Genomic DNA, 17,372 nt, shown 5'->3' with positions numbered 1-17,372 from the left:
GAAATTTTGGAAAGAATGTAGGTATATCATGCATTTTCAGAGTTTGTCTACTGCATACTTACTATTCATACTGTATACTACAGAAATAGTACACATAGTACTATGGTAGTACTCCATCACAATCTTTTTAGATGTTACCAGCTGTGTTCCTTAGTAAACACTAGAATGTGCCATGGTGGAAATGCATCATGAAATGCCGTACACTCATGATTAAAGCCTGCTTGGTTCATATTTAGCATTTGAGTGGGTCTGCTAATGAGAGGGAAGCTCTTATGTTGAGTCCAAGTCCCGGGCCCCTCTGAGGCTTCCGATCCAACCAACCATATGCATCCAGCCAATAAGAGGCTCTCTACAGCGTACAGTTTAAACAACTATTAAATGCACTGTCACCTTTAGTAGAGCTAAAAATAAGTCTGTCAGTAATTCCAAAACACAGAACAAACTAACAATCTGTTCCAAAAAGCAAAAAAAGTTACAAGGACATTAGGTAAGATGGAAGGATGAGGATGGAAATGGAAGACAGACATGCATCAACATGCATGCACTGAGAGATTTCACAGACATCCAGGTTAGCCAAGGGCCCACCTCCCAGACAAAAACCCAGCTCCTACCTTTTCTGAGGGGCAGCACGAGCTCCGTTTGGCCCCGTGGTGAGCCCCATGCCTCAGGACCCTTATGCTTCTTTGTCTAGTGTGCGTTCTGCACCCCAATCCTGCCAGATCACCGCTAGCATCCACCGTCCCAGTCGCCAGGCACAGACACTCTCTCTCTCTCCCTGTTTCTCTCCATCTAACACACGCATACGAGCCCCCGGTTCTGTGGTTTCCTAGCGACAGCCAACTGGGGGTGCCTTTTGGAGCCCTATTGCAGAGCTGTGTGCTGATTGGACAATTGGTTCTTCTCTAATGAGGATGATAGCAATGATTTTTTATCCCCCTCTATAAGCACCACCGGCTCCCCCTTTCAGAATATTCACTGGTGATGCTCGTCCTGCCAAAACAGAGGAAAAGGCCTGTTCCGGAAAATGAGACTTTGATGGAAGTCATATTGATATTTAGTGTTGTAAAAAATGTACTTAGAAATGCTGTTTTGATAATAATTAAGGTTAGGGACTTCAATAAACCTCAATTATGAGTATTAAAATTTGGCATCTCATTTATGTAACATGATCCTATGCTAAAACACACTAGCTTCCTTTCAAGTTTATTTTGGCTTATTGATTTTTGTTTCACAACAACACACCCAGAATGCCCTAGCAACCACATAGCAACACCCTGGCATTGCGGCAGCAAGTTTTGCTAGAGCAACTATAGCACTCAAATTTTTCTTGGAGCAAATGTAATATTCTAGTAAAGATAAATTGTAATTAAAGGTGCAGTATGTAATATGGCCAGCTAGTGGTTGAAATGGGTGCTGCAGTCCATATTCAAAATATTGGAGAGCTTTGTTTCTCCTGCCCCTCCCCCTCAGACTCATCACTCACGTGGGTTGCCAGATTGACGATATGCAACAGGAATGATTGCAGTTGACAATAGAAGGCGACAGGCTTTACACCGTAAGTTGATGTGTTAAATTAATCTGAGTATTAATGTGCCTCTAGTCACGGATCTTTTTAGATGAATGCTTGGTACAATATGCGATCTCTGAGGCAGTTTGTTTGCTCGCTTCCATGGCAGCAATATGCTGTCTTTTCAGACAGCTGGCAACCTGTGGGCAGTGGGCGGAGTCAAACAGACCAAAACAAAAACAGACATTCTGACACGGAACAAACCTATGAAAACAGAATAACTGGCTGTAGCATTGTTTTTCAGAGAAACGCATATGTGAACTTTCATGTTTCCTAAATATTTGCAAACATACTATGGTATTTTTATGCTTTAGCACAGTCAAAATATTACATACAACACCTTCAATGGCAGTGCTAAAAACAAAGACAAAGAAGAGACACCAAGCACAGACACAGTGAAGTCAGAAAACACTGCAGTTCACAGTGTTGGTTGATGAAGTGTTGTGCTGATGAGGCTGCCTCTTAATAATCAGTGATTAGAGCATCACTTAGCAAAGGGTATAAACCCCCAGCCGCTGTGGCAATCACAATCAAACCACACACTCATGAAAAACAGACGGCATGCGGCCATGTTATTCAGACTGTGTGTGCTACAGAAAGTGAATAGGGTTTTGGGACCGGGGCACAACAAAAGACCATTCTGGTCATTCTGAAGAGGCCCTACTAAATTGAAAATATACATACAAGGGGGCCTTTCTGACCTTGGAGGAGGAGATAAGAACGGCACTGTCCTGAAAAGTAAATTGAGGCACTTATTGTGTAACACCTCTGGGCTGTGTTATTCTGAAATGTACTCTCTCATATAATGTATTGATTGCACACAGACGGGCATGAACGTCATTGATTGCCATCTACTTATTAGCATATAGATTAGCTTCTGGTGGGGCTGGATAAATTAAGGTGGAAGAAGGAAGGTTAGAGAAGGAATGAGGAGGATGAAAGAAGGTAGGCAAGGTGGAAATGAAGAGAAGGAACGGGCAGAGCAAGGTGACTGCAAACTACAAGATGGGAAGATTCTGTTTTTGTTTTATATATACAAGGGATATAAGTAAAGAAAAAAATTACTTCAGTGAATAATATATATTTGTATTTCCATTCTGTTTTTTGTTTTTTTTTGGCACGATTGTTCAATCCATTCCTTCTCTTTATGTTGTCTAAAAATTGTCATTTTCACATGTGCTTCATCCATTCAGAAGACAGGATAGAAAGAATAGAGTGAACAGAAAAAAAGACAAACTGGGAATATGTGATGAGACAGTCAAAGATATAGACAGGAAAATCAAGATGGACAGATGAGGAAGAGGCAGTAAACTGGGATGGGATGGGGGTGCTGCTGTCTGTCTGGTCTGGGTCTGATCCATATTAGTTACTCACTCATCCACTCAGCATGAAATGAATGGGGGGCAGGGAAATGAGGCGGGGGTGGGCAGCCACAAGGAGCGGCGGAGGGGGCGAGGACAGATGCAAGAGCATTGAGAGATGGAGGAATGCTGATTTTACGGTCTCTCACATCACTAAATTTGGACTCATTTAGCGCATTTTAATTGACTGCAGTAAAAGTCATAGTAAACCTCAGTCTCTCAGTGGGAACTAGTCTGGTTATGTTGGTAACAGTGCATCTCATCAACGAGTTCCTTTTTTAAAATTTTTCTACTCATTTGTTAGTGTTTTTTTTATTTACATTTTTATTTTTATATTGTATTCAATTTAAATTTTTTATTTTAGAAATATTTTTGTATATTTTTATTCTATACTATTTTATTGTTTTTATATTTGACATTTATGCTTATTTTATTATATTTTATAATAGTTTTATTTTTATTGTATTTATATTAGTGCTGTCAAACGATTAATCGCATCCAAAATAAAGGTTTTTGTTTACATAATATATGTGTGTGTACTGTGTATATTTATTATGTATATATAAATACTAGGGGTGGCACGGTACACTCGGTTCGGGGGTCACGGTTCGATACGATTTCGGTACAACAGGGAAAAAACACCAAATCTACTATGCTCGGTTTCTTTTCATTTATTTTGAACAGAGAGTAGTACAGTAGTAATACGAAATATTACATTACATTTTATTTATATATATATATATATACCCTCACGACTGAGGTGAGACCCTTGAGCAAGGTACCGAACCCCCAACTGCTCCCCGGGCCCCGCAGCATAAATGGCTGCCCACTGCTCTGGATGTGTGTGTGTGTGTGTGTGTGGGGGGGGGGGCTTGTTTAGCTATACTTGTGAGGACCAGATGTCCCCACAAGGATAGTAAAACCTAACATTTTTGACTTTGTGAGGACATTTGGCCGGTCCTCACAAGGGAAATAAATTATTAAAAATACTGAATGAAGTTTATCTCAAAATGTAAAAATGCAAAAAGATTTCTGTAAGGGGTAGGTTTAGGGGTAGGGTTGGTGTAGGGCAATAGAAAATATTGTTAGGTCAGTATAAAAACAATAGAAGTCTATGAAAGTCCTCACAAGTATAGAAAAACAAACATGTGTGTGTGTGTGTGTGAGTGTGAGTGTGAGTGTGTGAGTGTGTGTTTGTTCACTACTCACTGCTGTATGTGTGCACTTGGATGGGTTAAATGCAGAAAGCACAAATTCTGAGTATGGGTCACCATACTTGGCCACATGTCACATCCTTTCCGTCTTTTCCTTTTCTTTATAGTCGCATTTGGCAGATTAGAGTTGGGCAATAATATATTTTACATGCAGTAATACTAGCAATCAAGCAGTTGAGATATGCATGCCATACTATATGGCCTGAACAACAAATCACAGCCATAGAACACTTGCCGGTGGGCTTCACTTGACTAATAGCAGCGCACAACAGCGAAATGTCTAACCATAACCCTTTTTCACCTTCTTTCCATCCTGCTCTCTTTTCTTTCTCCTCTGAGACCCAGTTAATTGGTGTCCCTTCAGTACCCCATTCTATGGCAGTAGAGCCGCTACGGCCCCAGACAGACATTCCCAAGTGACTCTGTTTCCCTCTGCAGAGCCGCAGCATCAATGCAGCGGAGAGGGATTAACTCTCCCTAAGAAGGCTGTGAATATAGTACACTGATGATGACCACTAAGATGGGCTACAGAGGGGGCCCCTCATACTTATTAATGGGAAGGAGGATATGAATGTCAGTAATGAGCACCTCTGGAACCACAAACCTTATTATGATTGTAAAAAAAAAGAATAATGATGTTTGAATTGGTTGCTAGGCATTCATTGATTTATTATTTTATATAGCTAGCGTAGTTTTGTTTATTTATCAAAATTTAAATTGAGTAATTTTTCATACATTTTTCTCCTCATTTGTTTAAAATAATATATACTCTCATTAGAGGACGATTCCAGTCATATTAGCCTATTAAAAGTTATTGTATTTTTCAGTCTCACAAGAACCAATGTAAGATCATATAAGTAGCCAAATACTACTAACTTTGTCTTAGTGGCTCCCTGTTATTGGACATTTTTGTAGTAAATGAATGGTGCATGCAAATAGCACATTTGTGCAATGGATTTCTACAGTAAATTTTTGCTTTTGCCTGATGTTGCATGTACATGCATGTTTCAGTGGTGAGAAATTGCACTTTTAGTTATAAAAAGAAATAAATGTTGCTCCAGGCAGCTCATACCTTTGAATGTCCTGCCAGAAAAGTAGTTTGTGGAAAAACTGCACACTTTTTTTTTTTTTTTGAAAAATCAGCCCATGTTCTTTCTGTTTAACATTTGTTGTCTTCAGTGTCACAGTGCTACAAAGCAGAACACCTCTATGGCTATCCTGGAGAATGTAGACATCAGCACTGCACTGTCAGTGACGCAGCACACACTGAACATCATGTGGACACTTAGACTTGTCAGTGAATCCAAGAGCACATAAGTTACATTTGGACTTCTTTAATTAAGCTGGACGATCATATCTACTGGGACAGCATGGACTGTGCAAACCCACAATTTAAGCCGGGTAAACACACGTTTATATGCACACTGAGGGATCTGTCTTTGACTCTGGGTTAAAACTGAGACACTCGAAGCTCTAATTCCTTCAAGTAATCGGCACGTTAGAGTAAGCGCACACAATCAGGCTCCCAGTGCAATTAACCTTCAGTCCCACTCACAAGAATTCTGGGTCACTGCACAAAGGAGGGAAGATGGTTTATTTAATAAAAGCACTTTAACAGACAGCTTGAGAAAAAGCTTCTGGATTAAAGTATGGGCGGATGGGCAGACAGGCAGATTCTTTCACACAGACTGTATTTTCTAAGACAAGCATAGCTATTATTACTCCTATTAATTGTGTTATGGATGTGAATGATACATTAAATCATGTGTATTGTTGAGGAGAGGTTTGCTATTTATTTCCTAAACAGTCAGACTAACGATTTATATCTGTCAAATAAAAAAGGGTGGAAAAATCATTAAAAGAGGGACTTGAGCCATATGTAGAGACTAGAATATCATGGAATATTGCAAAACTAGTATAAATCCACCTGAAAGTCCAGAACACGCTAGCAACAAAGTGGTGAGTTTTGCATGGCAAATCAGCTCTCACATTTTCTTCTGAAAATGTATAGCTAGTTTAAATTCATTGCTTTGAATCTGTAAGAGTAATTTTATACAATGATTGTATTCACTTTACAACAACCAGTCAGAACGTAAACAACACTGTCCTCTGGAGCTGCAAACCTTATTATGATTGTAAAAACAAAGTAATGATGTTGTCATTGGCATTCATTGATTTATTCTTTCATATGGCTAGCCTAGTTTTGTTTATTCATCACCTTAATAAGCACATCAGCGTTTAAATTAAAGGTGCACTGAGTAATTTACTGTCTCTATCTTCATTTAATTGATGTATACTCATGAGATGCCTCCAGTCATAGTTGCCATATTTGTCAGGTTTGTTGCTTTGGATCTATATGCATGATTTTATGATTTTAGTCTCAACAACTAATTAAAACTTAAATAAACCTGTCCTGCCAGAAAATTGATGGAAACGCTGAGGCAGTTGCTTTGCACCATGTGAAACTGGTTCATTTACTGCGACAACAAAAAGGCCCAAACACACCTACCATAAGTTATCAACAAAGTAATCAAAATAATGTGAGTGTGTTTATTATAAAGGCAAACAACCTGAACCAAGTGGCAGCATTATAATTCCATGAGGCAGAATGGAATTTTGCATGTTTGGGAATCTGCAGATCAGAACGTTCTGGATTTAATACGATGCAGAAGTTTTTTTGTCACAGGATCTGGTTTGGAACGATTTGCGCCTCTCCTTTTAATCCAGCTGTGTTGTTATTTGGCTGAATCACCAACTTGGAAGTACTAAACAGAAGAGCAGTTTAAACGTACGCACACATGCACATGCACACAATCATCCAATTGCACTGTGGTCTGGCGCACTCATTCACATGGTATCCATTCTATATAATCTGGCCTAATGTGGGTCACATGGAATGCCAAGGGCACAATGACCCGGCCCTGACCCCAGACTCGACTCTTTCAGCTTCACATAGATACTGTTCTTGGCCTGAAAGAAACTGACCATTAACGGAATATCTTTCAGGTTGACTGTTTTGAATTTCAATTCTTTATGCTGTTGAAAAGGCTGATAATATTCCTTCCATTCTTAAGATTTGGAGTTAATCTAAAGTAAGTAATGTGTTATGCATTCAAGCTTATCATTATACACAAGAATGGCAGTTTGTGTTACGAAATAGGATTGTTGTCTTACTAAAAGTGTGTTTTGTCTATACAGGTTTGCCAACCACAGGCCAGTGTCCTCACATCCACATTGTCGTCCCTTGAGCTGTCAGATCTGGGCTGGCTGGTTTAGAAACAGGTCTGGAAGCATGCAGTAAGAAAACAAACACATTCCCTCTGCCTAAATCCTTCCACCTTGTTTAAGAGCCACCAGAAGGAAGGAATTTCACAACATGCATATAAATAATGCCTACCTTACGCTTTGGCTTTGCCTTTCCTTTCCTTCCTAGGATTTGATTACGTCCTGCTTTCCTGCTATCCTACACCATTTCTGGGTTGTGTTTGTGCTGTAAGCTTTACCGCAGAGAAGAGAGAGAGAAAGTAGGGGGGGAATCTAGGCATTAGCATTCCAAAGGTCACATGTGACACGACCTCAGCCAATCACAGGACGGCGTGCTTTCATGACCCTCCCCCTTCTTCCTAAATCCCTCCCCTGCTCCTTGTTCTGTCAGTCTATCAGCACCATGGCAACACAAAGGGCTTTAATTCCTCTTTCGGATTTCATGGCGGCTCGCTTGAAATACATGCTGAAAAGTTTACTGACGCAAGCGAGAAGCATATGAACGATGCCTTCAATAATGATCTGTTTACACATTAATTGTTTGACCTGTGAAAGTATAGCCATTTGTCAAATATATAATGTAGCTGTTGACTTCTGTATAAAAATAAGTGTTACACTTTATAATGATTCAGTTTGGTTACATTTTAAGCATTTATTAATCTTGTTTAATGTTCATTTTCTATATACTAATACATTAACATTTTGAGTTAGGTAAATTAACCTAAGCTAGTGTATTATGAATGAACATAATGCATAATAACAATAAATATTTATTTAGAAGATTAATAAATACTGTAAAAATAGCTGTTCTTTTTACATAATGCATTAACTATTATTAACAAATTGAAGAAGTGATAAAAGTGATAAGTTGACTTAGTTAACCCGTTGCCTTAAAATTATTAAGTAAATAATAAATAAAAAAATACACTTAACCTTTTTTTTTAAATTATTATTTACTTAATAATTTTAAGGCAACGGGTTTCCTACATTTTCTTAAGTTAAGTCAACTTATCTTTTTTTACAGTGTTGTTTTAAAGGTTTGCCAAATAATGAAATTATGAAGCATAAAATCATTTTCATTTATCCCATGTTTGATATTGTATAATCTTAAGTAATTTTCTTCAACCTCTATCTCAGTTTTTTTGTGATAAAGACAATGCTAGCATCCTATGGGCTGCTGGGTTCTGTGTAGGCAATGGGGTTGCAATATATGCAAATATATTCAAATAATGGGGCACCGAGATCACAGTAAAACACAGTCCTCAGAGCCCTGGGGTTAAGCTGATTGGTTGAAAGGCTAATTCCGAGTTTGTTGATTGGTTAAGAGGGTGATTGGCCTTCATTTCAGTGGTCATGTGTTTGTTCCTCATCATGGGGGGAGGTGGAAGCTGCTGGAATATATCTAGCATGTCCATGTATTTGTAAATGCAAGGCTGCAATATTTATAACCAAAAAATGTACATTTATGTACCCTGATATGTTTATGTTACCTCAGTTTTTTTATGGAAAAATCAGAACCGCTTTGAACACCTTAGCAACTGCTACCCTAGTACCTTAAGGTGTTGAGTTTTGGACCAACAAGCACTGCTTATATGTTCTTAAGAAAATTTGGAAATCTTGTTTATTTTTCAACAGTTATGATTTATCATAAGGCAGAGCAGATGGATCCAAAATAGCAATTTATTTAACATAAAATTAAATTGATTGTAGCTAATGTGAAGAGTTTGCATATTACATGCCTTGTCTTTTTATCATGCTCTTGCAAATCAGTATTATATATCACAGCAATATGATTGCTAGGTACAAATCATGTTTTACACTGTATTTTAATTTCACACACCTCCCTATCTAGCATCAGATGTCTGATATTCATAAATCTCTGTATGCATCATAAGGATTATTCGTAAATAATTAATCTGCGATATGACTTATCTGGTTTGACCAGTACTTAATTATCTGGTCCCCAACAGCTCCCCTGATACTCCACTTCCAGACACAGTGACCCACTGCCTTAACCTGTTTTCCAGTAAAACAGTAATTCCCATAAGCCCCAGTGTGGAGAAGCAGAGGCATCCGGCGGTATATCACATTTCACCTGAGAGGTGGATTTCATAGCCGTCACCCTGTAGAGCAATGGACCTCCAAATTGACATGAGCATCATATTATGTGGGCGTGTAATAGAATATGCATAATTCATGGGCGAGAAGATGAAATATTTATGTGGAGTCCCTCTGTGCCACTGATGTCCTGTTGTAGCACTGAGAAATACCTGCAATGGTTCCTTTGATGTCCCCTGAGTATTTTCTGCAGTATGATCGTGTGTGGAACACAATAGCCTATTAATTGAGGAGAACTGAGGGTTTAATTTGTTAATCAAATTAGTAAGTATTTTTATACTGTTTGGCTGAACCTTTGCAAGCAGGGGTCTATAAAGTGTTCTTAATATCAGGTTGGTATGTTATCACCTCATTTGACCTCAAAGCAAAGAGGAAATGTACCATTAAATGAGATCACAGCTGGCAGAAGTGTTCTGCCATTTATAATCTTGAATGAAAGGCCGATTTATTTAGCATAAAGCTTTTCCACACTGTAGGTTTTAAATGTGTATCGTTTTTCTATGTTGATTAAGGATGGAGGCATGTGTTGATTGGTGTGATATCAAAAGTAGGTCAGTGTAAGGAAATACTTAAACTATGTTATGACTGCCATCTAGTGGTTATAATTAGATTTACAGTTTGAATTTTGAGCTTTTGTCATAAGAACATTCATGGCAGACTGCTTGACAGTTAGTTATGTAATTGATTTAGTGTGGTTTAGTATCCACCTGTCATCCCTCTTTGTGAATTTAACCACTGTGCTTTGCTGTCTGGATCGGTCATATAGTCATCCCAACCAACATTTTTACAATCCACTAACCTGATTCACTTGATCCATATTACATATAGTAGAGCACACCGTTTGTTTTCCATTTTAAAACACATTTTTTAATTGATAAATGATGTTCTCTCCCGTTCTTGCACATGACAGGTCTCTGACAGGTGCCATTATTTATAGCGAACTGAACTGTAATCTATCATTGCATTTTATTGTGGCAGGTCCAGGTATTGAAAATGACTAATATCACATAGAATTTAGGATGGATAGTATGCACATTGGGACGCAGGCCTAGTCTAGTAGTGACTGCTAAGCTCCTCCCTCTGCTGTCTGTGGCATTGTGGGATGGTTGTGGCACTGCTGTGCCCTCTAATGGCCTGGTGCGAAATACCAGACCTACAACAGAGGAAAGATGTGTGTTTAGTGAGGACACGGGTCAGAAATGAACAGGCAAGTCTCAGAAGGCCGCTGGCTCATGAGGTTGTGGGAATCTGAAGATCTGAATCTTTTGTCAGGACATCTGTTCATCAGAATAAGCCATTGTTAAAAAAAGAACAAAAAACTCACTCTTCCACAAGGGGGCTTGCATGGGTTCTTTTCAGTTCTTATGCTCAACCAAGACTTCATACAGTAACTGAAACATGTAATCAACTGTAAGCATTTTGTGCAGTGAAAACGGATATAATAGTGATGGATAGTTACTTCAGTGAACATTTCTCAGGTCGAGTTTAATTCTGAGTCAGTTCGTACCTTGATCATCTATATTACAAAAAAGCAATTTAATATTGCCTGTAAAAGACAACAACACTCCAACCTTTGATCTTTTGTCAATTGCTGTGCATAAAGTAATAATAAAAAAAACTATTCCGGTTAAACCTTTTTTATATTGTTGATTTTTGGCAGTAGCACTGGCAAACATTAATGAAACATAAATGAAAACAGCAAAAAAATAAGAAAACCTGTGTGTATGTGTTTCCGCCTAGGTGCGCTATGTAACAGAGTAACACTTTAAAATGTCACATTTAACCACAAGATGAATTTCTTTTCATCTAACGTCAGTGACTTAACCACTTCCTGCTGATTGAGATGAACCCTCTAAAGAAGATACATATATATACATGCACATATTTATGTGTGTGTGTGTGTATTTGTATATATATGTGTGTGTGTGTGTGTGTGTGTGTGTATATATAGCATATGCATATCACAAATACAGCAGTTAGTTCCAGTCATCTAGCTATACAAAAACAGAATTACAGTAAAAGTCCATTTACACTTGAACACACATAATATTGCATTGCAGATCATTTTTCCTTCCTTTCCCTCAGAAATGCAAGGGAGTCTCTCTCAAAGGAAGTGCGGTTGGTGCTTTGATTTGGATTGGTCACTGAGCTTGTATATTTACATAATGGTTGTCAGTATTCCTCTCTCATTGTTACTTGTTTATTTGTCTAGTTACGTGACTGACTTGTGACCTTTGCAGTCAGGATATTTAGTCTGACGTGAGAAGACGGTTCCCTTTTCCTTGTAGCTTGAATGGCTATGAATGGTCTTCAAAGAGCCTGTTTGATTCTTTGCATGGTGACCTCGAAGGACTGTTTCCACGTGGGATTTGGTGTTCATGTGTATGATCAGATCTGAGAGATGGTCTGCCTTAATGGCACAATGAGAACTTTATTTTAAGTGCAGACTGACCAAAAGTAATCACACAAAGTGACCAAAATAACATTCTTATCTATTCTTAAACTAAAGTTCCTAGACCTGAGAATAATAGTTGTTATACTACATTATATGTATGTATTATTCTTAAATGCAAAAAAAATCTAATGAACTTTTAAATCATTTTTGCCTAGGAAAATTATTGATCATTGAACCACATTCTGACCTTTTGTGTGTATCCCTATAGCAGATTATTTGAAGTATTTTGAGAGTAATGCTTTATTTGAATTTTTATTTCTGTTAACTGATTTACTGTTGTTATGTGACTTAATTTAAAGTCAAATTACTAAATGGAGAATAAATAAAGTACCTGGCATAGAACATTAGTGAGAAAAAGATCCCGCTGTACCTGTGAAGCCAGTCAGTCCACACTTCAGATTTTGCAACATTTTACGCACTGATCAAAAAAACTAAACAAAGAGTGAGACTAAAATGATGTAATATGAACTGGCCCATGATGAGCTAATTTTAAGCTGCGTTTGTCTGGCTATGCAGTTTCCACAGTTACAGTGGGAACGAATAAAGTATTAAAGCATTCACCGCACGCTCTCTAAGCTTCTGCAAGGACCAGTAAGCAAATACTAACACTCACTGAATGCTGTCAAAGCCTTCTTTGGGTCTTTTTTAATTCAGTCGCTTGGCCGCTGATCTGAATGTGACGTCTTGCAGACATTCAGTGAGCTTTGAGTTTGTTTTTGGATGTGTCTTTGTGTGATTGAAAGGGAAACCCAATCCTCCCCTTACGAGTGTTAATGTTATTTGTCAGCAGGTGATTCTACCTTTCACCAGTACTTGGCGGTTAGTGCCAGCGCAGTCTAACACAGACCGTATTACACACCATGCAACACATTTCCCCTGTGGTGGTTATAAGTTTTGCATTTCTGCATCCTGAGTTCTCATTTTCAGAAGTGTGACTGTGGCCTTAGACAACCTTTGTGTACAACAATGAAAAGTGGTTGTGCATCCATTTTGCAAATATTATGAGATTTTTTTGAGCAATTGCTTTTAATATTAGATATTACTTTTACTGAATTATAATACCAAAATTTAAACTTAATAAGTCATCAAAACTATTCATGAAAGTATTGAATTATATAGTGACAAAAAAATACAAATACAAAAATAAAATAAAAATTATATTAATACAAATATCAGTAAAAAATCTAATAAATAAAAACCATTGATTTTGCTTTTCTCTGAGCAGCTTTTCACATTCTTTATTGGCAATTTTTATTATTTTATGATTATTTATTTATTCATATTATTGATTGATATGATTATTATTATTATCTTATTTGATTTATTTATTTTTGTCAAGAAAGCTTAATTCAAGCATTTAGTTAATTCAGAAATGAATGTTCTCATATGAAGTTGTATTGACTGCTTTTTTGTGTCCTTTTTAAGGCTGAAATCTTCAGGAATTGTATGGAAAAGAGCATCCTTGTTCCATGGAAAGAAAGTAAGTCATATAAGTCTGGAACGAAATGAGGGTGAGTAATTTATTCTTTTAATTCATTCTCTCAACCAATGTTTTGACTGTACAGTACTGCATCTGCTATTTCAGTGAAAACAAAGCAACTGAAATAGACGTGTATGTGCATGTCGAAAGCCACTAAATAGCCAATTAAATGCAGAACCTGGGCTTGCAGAGGGTTTTATTTGATTTATCTATTTTTTTTATTGCTTAGAGCTGCTGACTATTCCAATGACAAAGGGTTTTAAGAAAGCAGCACGATACAGTATGTGATGCTACCACGAAATGTCATTGTTTCCATTCAGCTGATTTTGACTGAAGCTGGGCTGATGCTGCGAGGTCATTATATTTTTCCATGGCTCTATAAGGCAAGATTAATCATCATAACAAGTTGTGGTTAACACTTCAGAAGCTGAGCTGCTGTTTTATTCAAATTCCTGTTTAAACAAATAGATGTGAGAGGGCAGAGGTGGGACGTGCTGTCAGATGGCAGACGTGCATGCTCGCAGACACGCACACATCTAGTGGGTTTGGCTTTCAGGGTGTGTATGAGTCAGCGAGAGCGTATTACTTCCCCAGTAATAGGAATTAGGTTTAGGTAGAAAGAAAGAGTGTTTGTGAGTGTGTGATATAGTGTAAAAGGGAAAGAGAGAGGCAGAGAGATGCAAACTTTTTTCAAATTAACGAGAACTGTGGATACTGAGAGGGACCAGTAATGGAAGTAAAAAAACAAAAAAACAAACAAAAATAATAATACCAATAGACTGTGCTTGACCTCCCAGGGCGAATAGAATAAGTCTGATTGCTTAGAAAGCTAGTTGTATGATTTGAGGTGTCATTTATTTCCTTAATAAATGGAAGGGGATGCTTACCTACAGTATATACAAACAATGTATGAAATAATTTTGTTTTATATTTTTATTTTTATAGTTATTGCAAATGCAATTTTAATGAATGAAATTAAATTAAATTATAAAATTAATCAGCATTTTGGTCAATATTTGATCATTTTTGTTAATTAGAAATACATTTTTTAAATAAAAACTGTAGCAATTCTTTTATAATTATTGCACATGCAATTTTAATAAAAATGTAATAAAATAATCAAATTAACCAGCATTTTGATAATTATTTCATGATTGTTTTACATTCAGTATTTTGATCTCATAAATATTGTACATGCAATTTTTATGAAAAAACATTATTATGTGATACATATTATCAAATGCATCCAAATGCAGATTCAATTTTATTATTTTATTTTTAGTTATTTTTTGGTTGTATTTGCTGTAAGATGTTGTATTAATTAGAAGACTAAAAATGGTGAAAAATTTGAGACAATGGAATTATTATTATTATTTTATATATATATATATATATATATATATATATATATATATATATATATATATATATATTTTTATTTTATTTATTTTATTTATTTTTACTTTTAAAACTAACTTTTCTACTAACTTAAACTAACTTAAAACTTAACTTTTCCTAGTGCTGGGCGGTATGACCAGAAATTTATATCACTGTATTTTTCAAAATTATACCGGTTTCACGGTATATGACGGTATTTATTTTTTTCATCCATGACCGGGTGTTAACCACATTTTCTACTAATTGAGAGAGGAAAAACTGCAGTAGATTGACTTAGAATGCACTATTTTACTGTCATGATGTGCGAATATTGTAGAAAAATTCCACACTAAATAATGACTAAACACAACTCATTAATACATGTTAACCAGGAGTCACTCATTTATAATCGCGACATCATCTGATAAAATCAACATGCATCTAACGTTACACTAAAGAGCGGCTATGCTGTGGTTTTGGCTATATTACTTTTTTGTCTCATGCAGCGCACCGCTTGCATCTGAGTAACAAACTAAAAAAAAAAGTTTTTTGCACTGGCGACAACTTCCAACTGAACCATAGCTAAGGTTTATCCACAAAAGTTGCTAGGTTAATCAGTTTGTACATTCTATGGAAAAAAGCTGCTAAAAGGGTCTGAAAGTTGCTAAATATAGTGCTAAAGTTGCGCTCGTGGATCGGTGGATATTGTGGATGAGTTCTTCTGTCATCACGTTCTACTAGTTCTACAGCTTCAGTTTCTGAACTTTCATGCTTAGTAACACATACAGCTGTGTCCTCGCCACAATGCAATTGTGAAAAGAGCCCCTCTCAAACAGTGTCGCGTTCCGAACGTTATTTAAATGACACCGGTATTGCGGTATTTTAAAAATTCATATCATAAGAAAAATAAACACCGGTATTCGGTATGAACCGGTATACCGCCCAGCACAAAATTTTCCACTTTCTTTCAGGTAAAATTTAACCATAAAGTTTGATGCACATGTTATTCTTAGCTGCCTAAATCAATCATGGTCCATGGAGGGGGCCATCATGAGAAAATATTTAAGACTGAAAGGTTGAATAGGAGACTTTGATGGCAAGATAGCAGGATCAGTGGGGGTTGTAACAGAAAGAGAGTAAAAGAAAAAGAGACGTGACATGGCACACAAGCGTTATACCTCAGTATCACGTGCTTGTAAATCTGAACCAGTCTGATCCTGATTGCAAACCCACACAGAAAAGATGGTGACACTTGATGACTCAAATGATAAAGTATGCCACTTCCTGTATAATCACTGACTACTTTGCAGTCATAAACCTGACCTGTATTTTCTGGTATATCCACATGCTTTCAAAACACTTCACAAAAATATTCTGTTTACTAGTGGAATGCTAATATGTTCGTAATGAAAGCTTATAAATGCCCACATTCATCCTGCACCTGTCTAAAGGGATGGAGTTGTGGATTTTCCTCTGTCAAACTAATCTGATGAAAACTCTGGTCCATTAGCGACTTTGACAAGCATTTTGAATTACGCTCAACAGCTGGATAAAACATATAGACTCCACACAAACAGATACGTGGAATTCAAATATTCAATCAACTGAAGGGAAAATACAACCATTTTTTTTACATTTGTTTAGTCTGTCTGCATGCTTTTAACCCTTAAAGACCTAGAACATTTTTGGGGCACCTGACACGCCTGTACTTTTAAAAGTTTTTTCAGTCCTATTCTAGCAGTCAGCATCAAGTGCCATATATCATTATAAACAGGAAAACTTGAAGTTTCTGTAATGAGGAGGCAGTGGCGTCAGGATCCATGTGCAGTTTTATTGAAACACAAGAGAAGTCAGACAGGCATAAATCAGTAACTGGTGTCAGACATAGCAGAGGCAGGGCAGGATCAGAAACAGAGTTCGGGCTGAGGGTCAAGGCAGGCGGCAAACAGACAATAGAGATACTCAGTAAGGCAGGCAGAGTCAGAAGAGGCAGGCAGCAATCCTTCGGAAACGGGTAAACAATCCAGGTCATCAACAGGTAAGCAAACACAGGGAAAACGCTCAGAAATGACTGCATAGCAAAACAAGACTTCGCAAGGAGAGCAAGGGCGGCACAGTTTAAATAGACCAAGCAATGAGGAACACCTCTGCAGGTGATCAGTCTCTGGCACGGGGTACATGGGAAATGAAGTCTTAATGAACCGGTTAATACTCTGGTGATAGTTCCCTCTGGTGGTGATTGGAGGGAGCCACAGAGGCTGAATTTGTGACAGAGCCCCTCCCCTGTGAGCGGCTCATGACGCGAAGAGGCAAACGACACCGGGGTCTTCCACGGGGTCTCGGGGCCGGCCTATCCGGGTGGTCACGATGAAAGTCTGTGGTAAGAGAGGGATCCAGAATATCCTCTGCATTGACCCAGGACCGTTCCTCCGGGCCGTACCCCTCCCAATCCACAAGGTACCGAATTATTCTGCCCCAGCGACGAGAGTCCAGAAGCTCCCGAACTTGGTATGCCTGTTCGCCGTCTATGGTGATG

General features: G+C 37.6%; 1 protein-coding gene and 1 long non-coding RNA gene across 5 annotated transcripts in view; one reads left to right on the top strand and one right to left on the bottom strand.

Moving 5' to 3' along the window:
- The window catches only part of phc2b (polyhomeotic homolog 2b (Drosophila)), a 28,381-nt gene extending 20,736 nt beyond the window's left edge, over positions 1-7,645 (bottom strand). For 2 of the 4 annotated variants that reach the window (XM_058780310.1, XM_058780313.1), the window contains exon 1: positions 612-1,678. In XM_058780310.1, coding sequence (XP_058636293.1) covers positions 612-661 — 50 coding nt within the window. In that variant the 5' untranslated portion in view covers positions 662-1,678. Of the gene's footprint in view, positions 1-611; positions 1,680-7,539 lie in introns of those variants that run through there. The other 2 variants (XM_058780312.1, XM_058780311.1) reach the window with 2 other exon arrangements.
- LOC131543091 (uncharacterized) overlaps positions 1-14,260 on the top strand; it is a 29,047-nt gene extending 14,787 nt beyond the window's left edge. The window contains exons 2-3 of the long non-coding RNA XR_009271847.1: positions 7,341-7,439; positions 13,405-14,260. This is a non-coding gene — a long non-coding RNA (uncharacterized LOC131543091). The remainder of the gene's footprint in view (positions 1-7,340; positions 7,440-13,404) is intronic.
- Positions 14,261-17,372: the final 3,112 nt, after the last annotated feature.

Source organism: Onychostoma macrolepis, chromosome 06, assembly GCF_012432095.1.
Source record: "Onychostoma macrolepis isolate SWU-2019 chromosome 06, ASM1243209v1, whole genome shotgun sequence".
NCBI classification, from domain to species: domain Eukaryota; kingdom Metazoa; phylum Chordata; class Actinopteri; order Cypriniformes; family Cyprinidae; genus Onychostoma; species Onychostoma macrolepis.
This window is presented reverse-complemented; position numbering and strand designations above follow the sequence as displayed.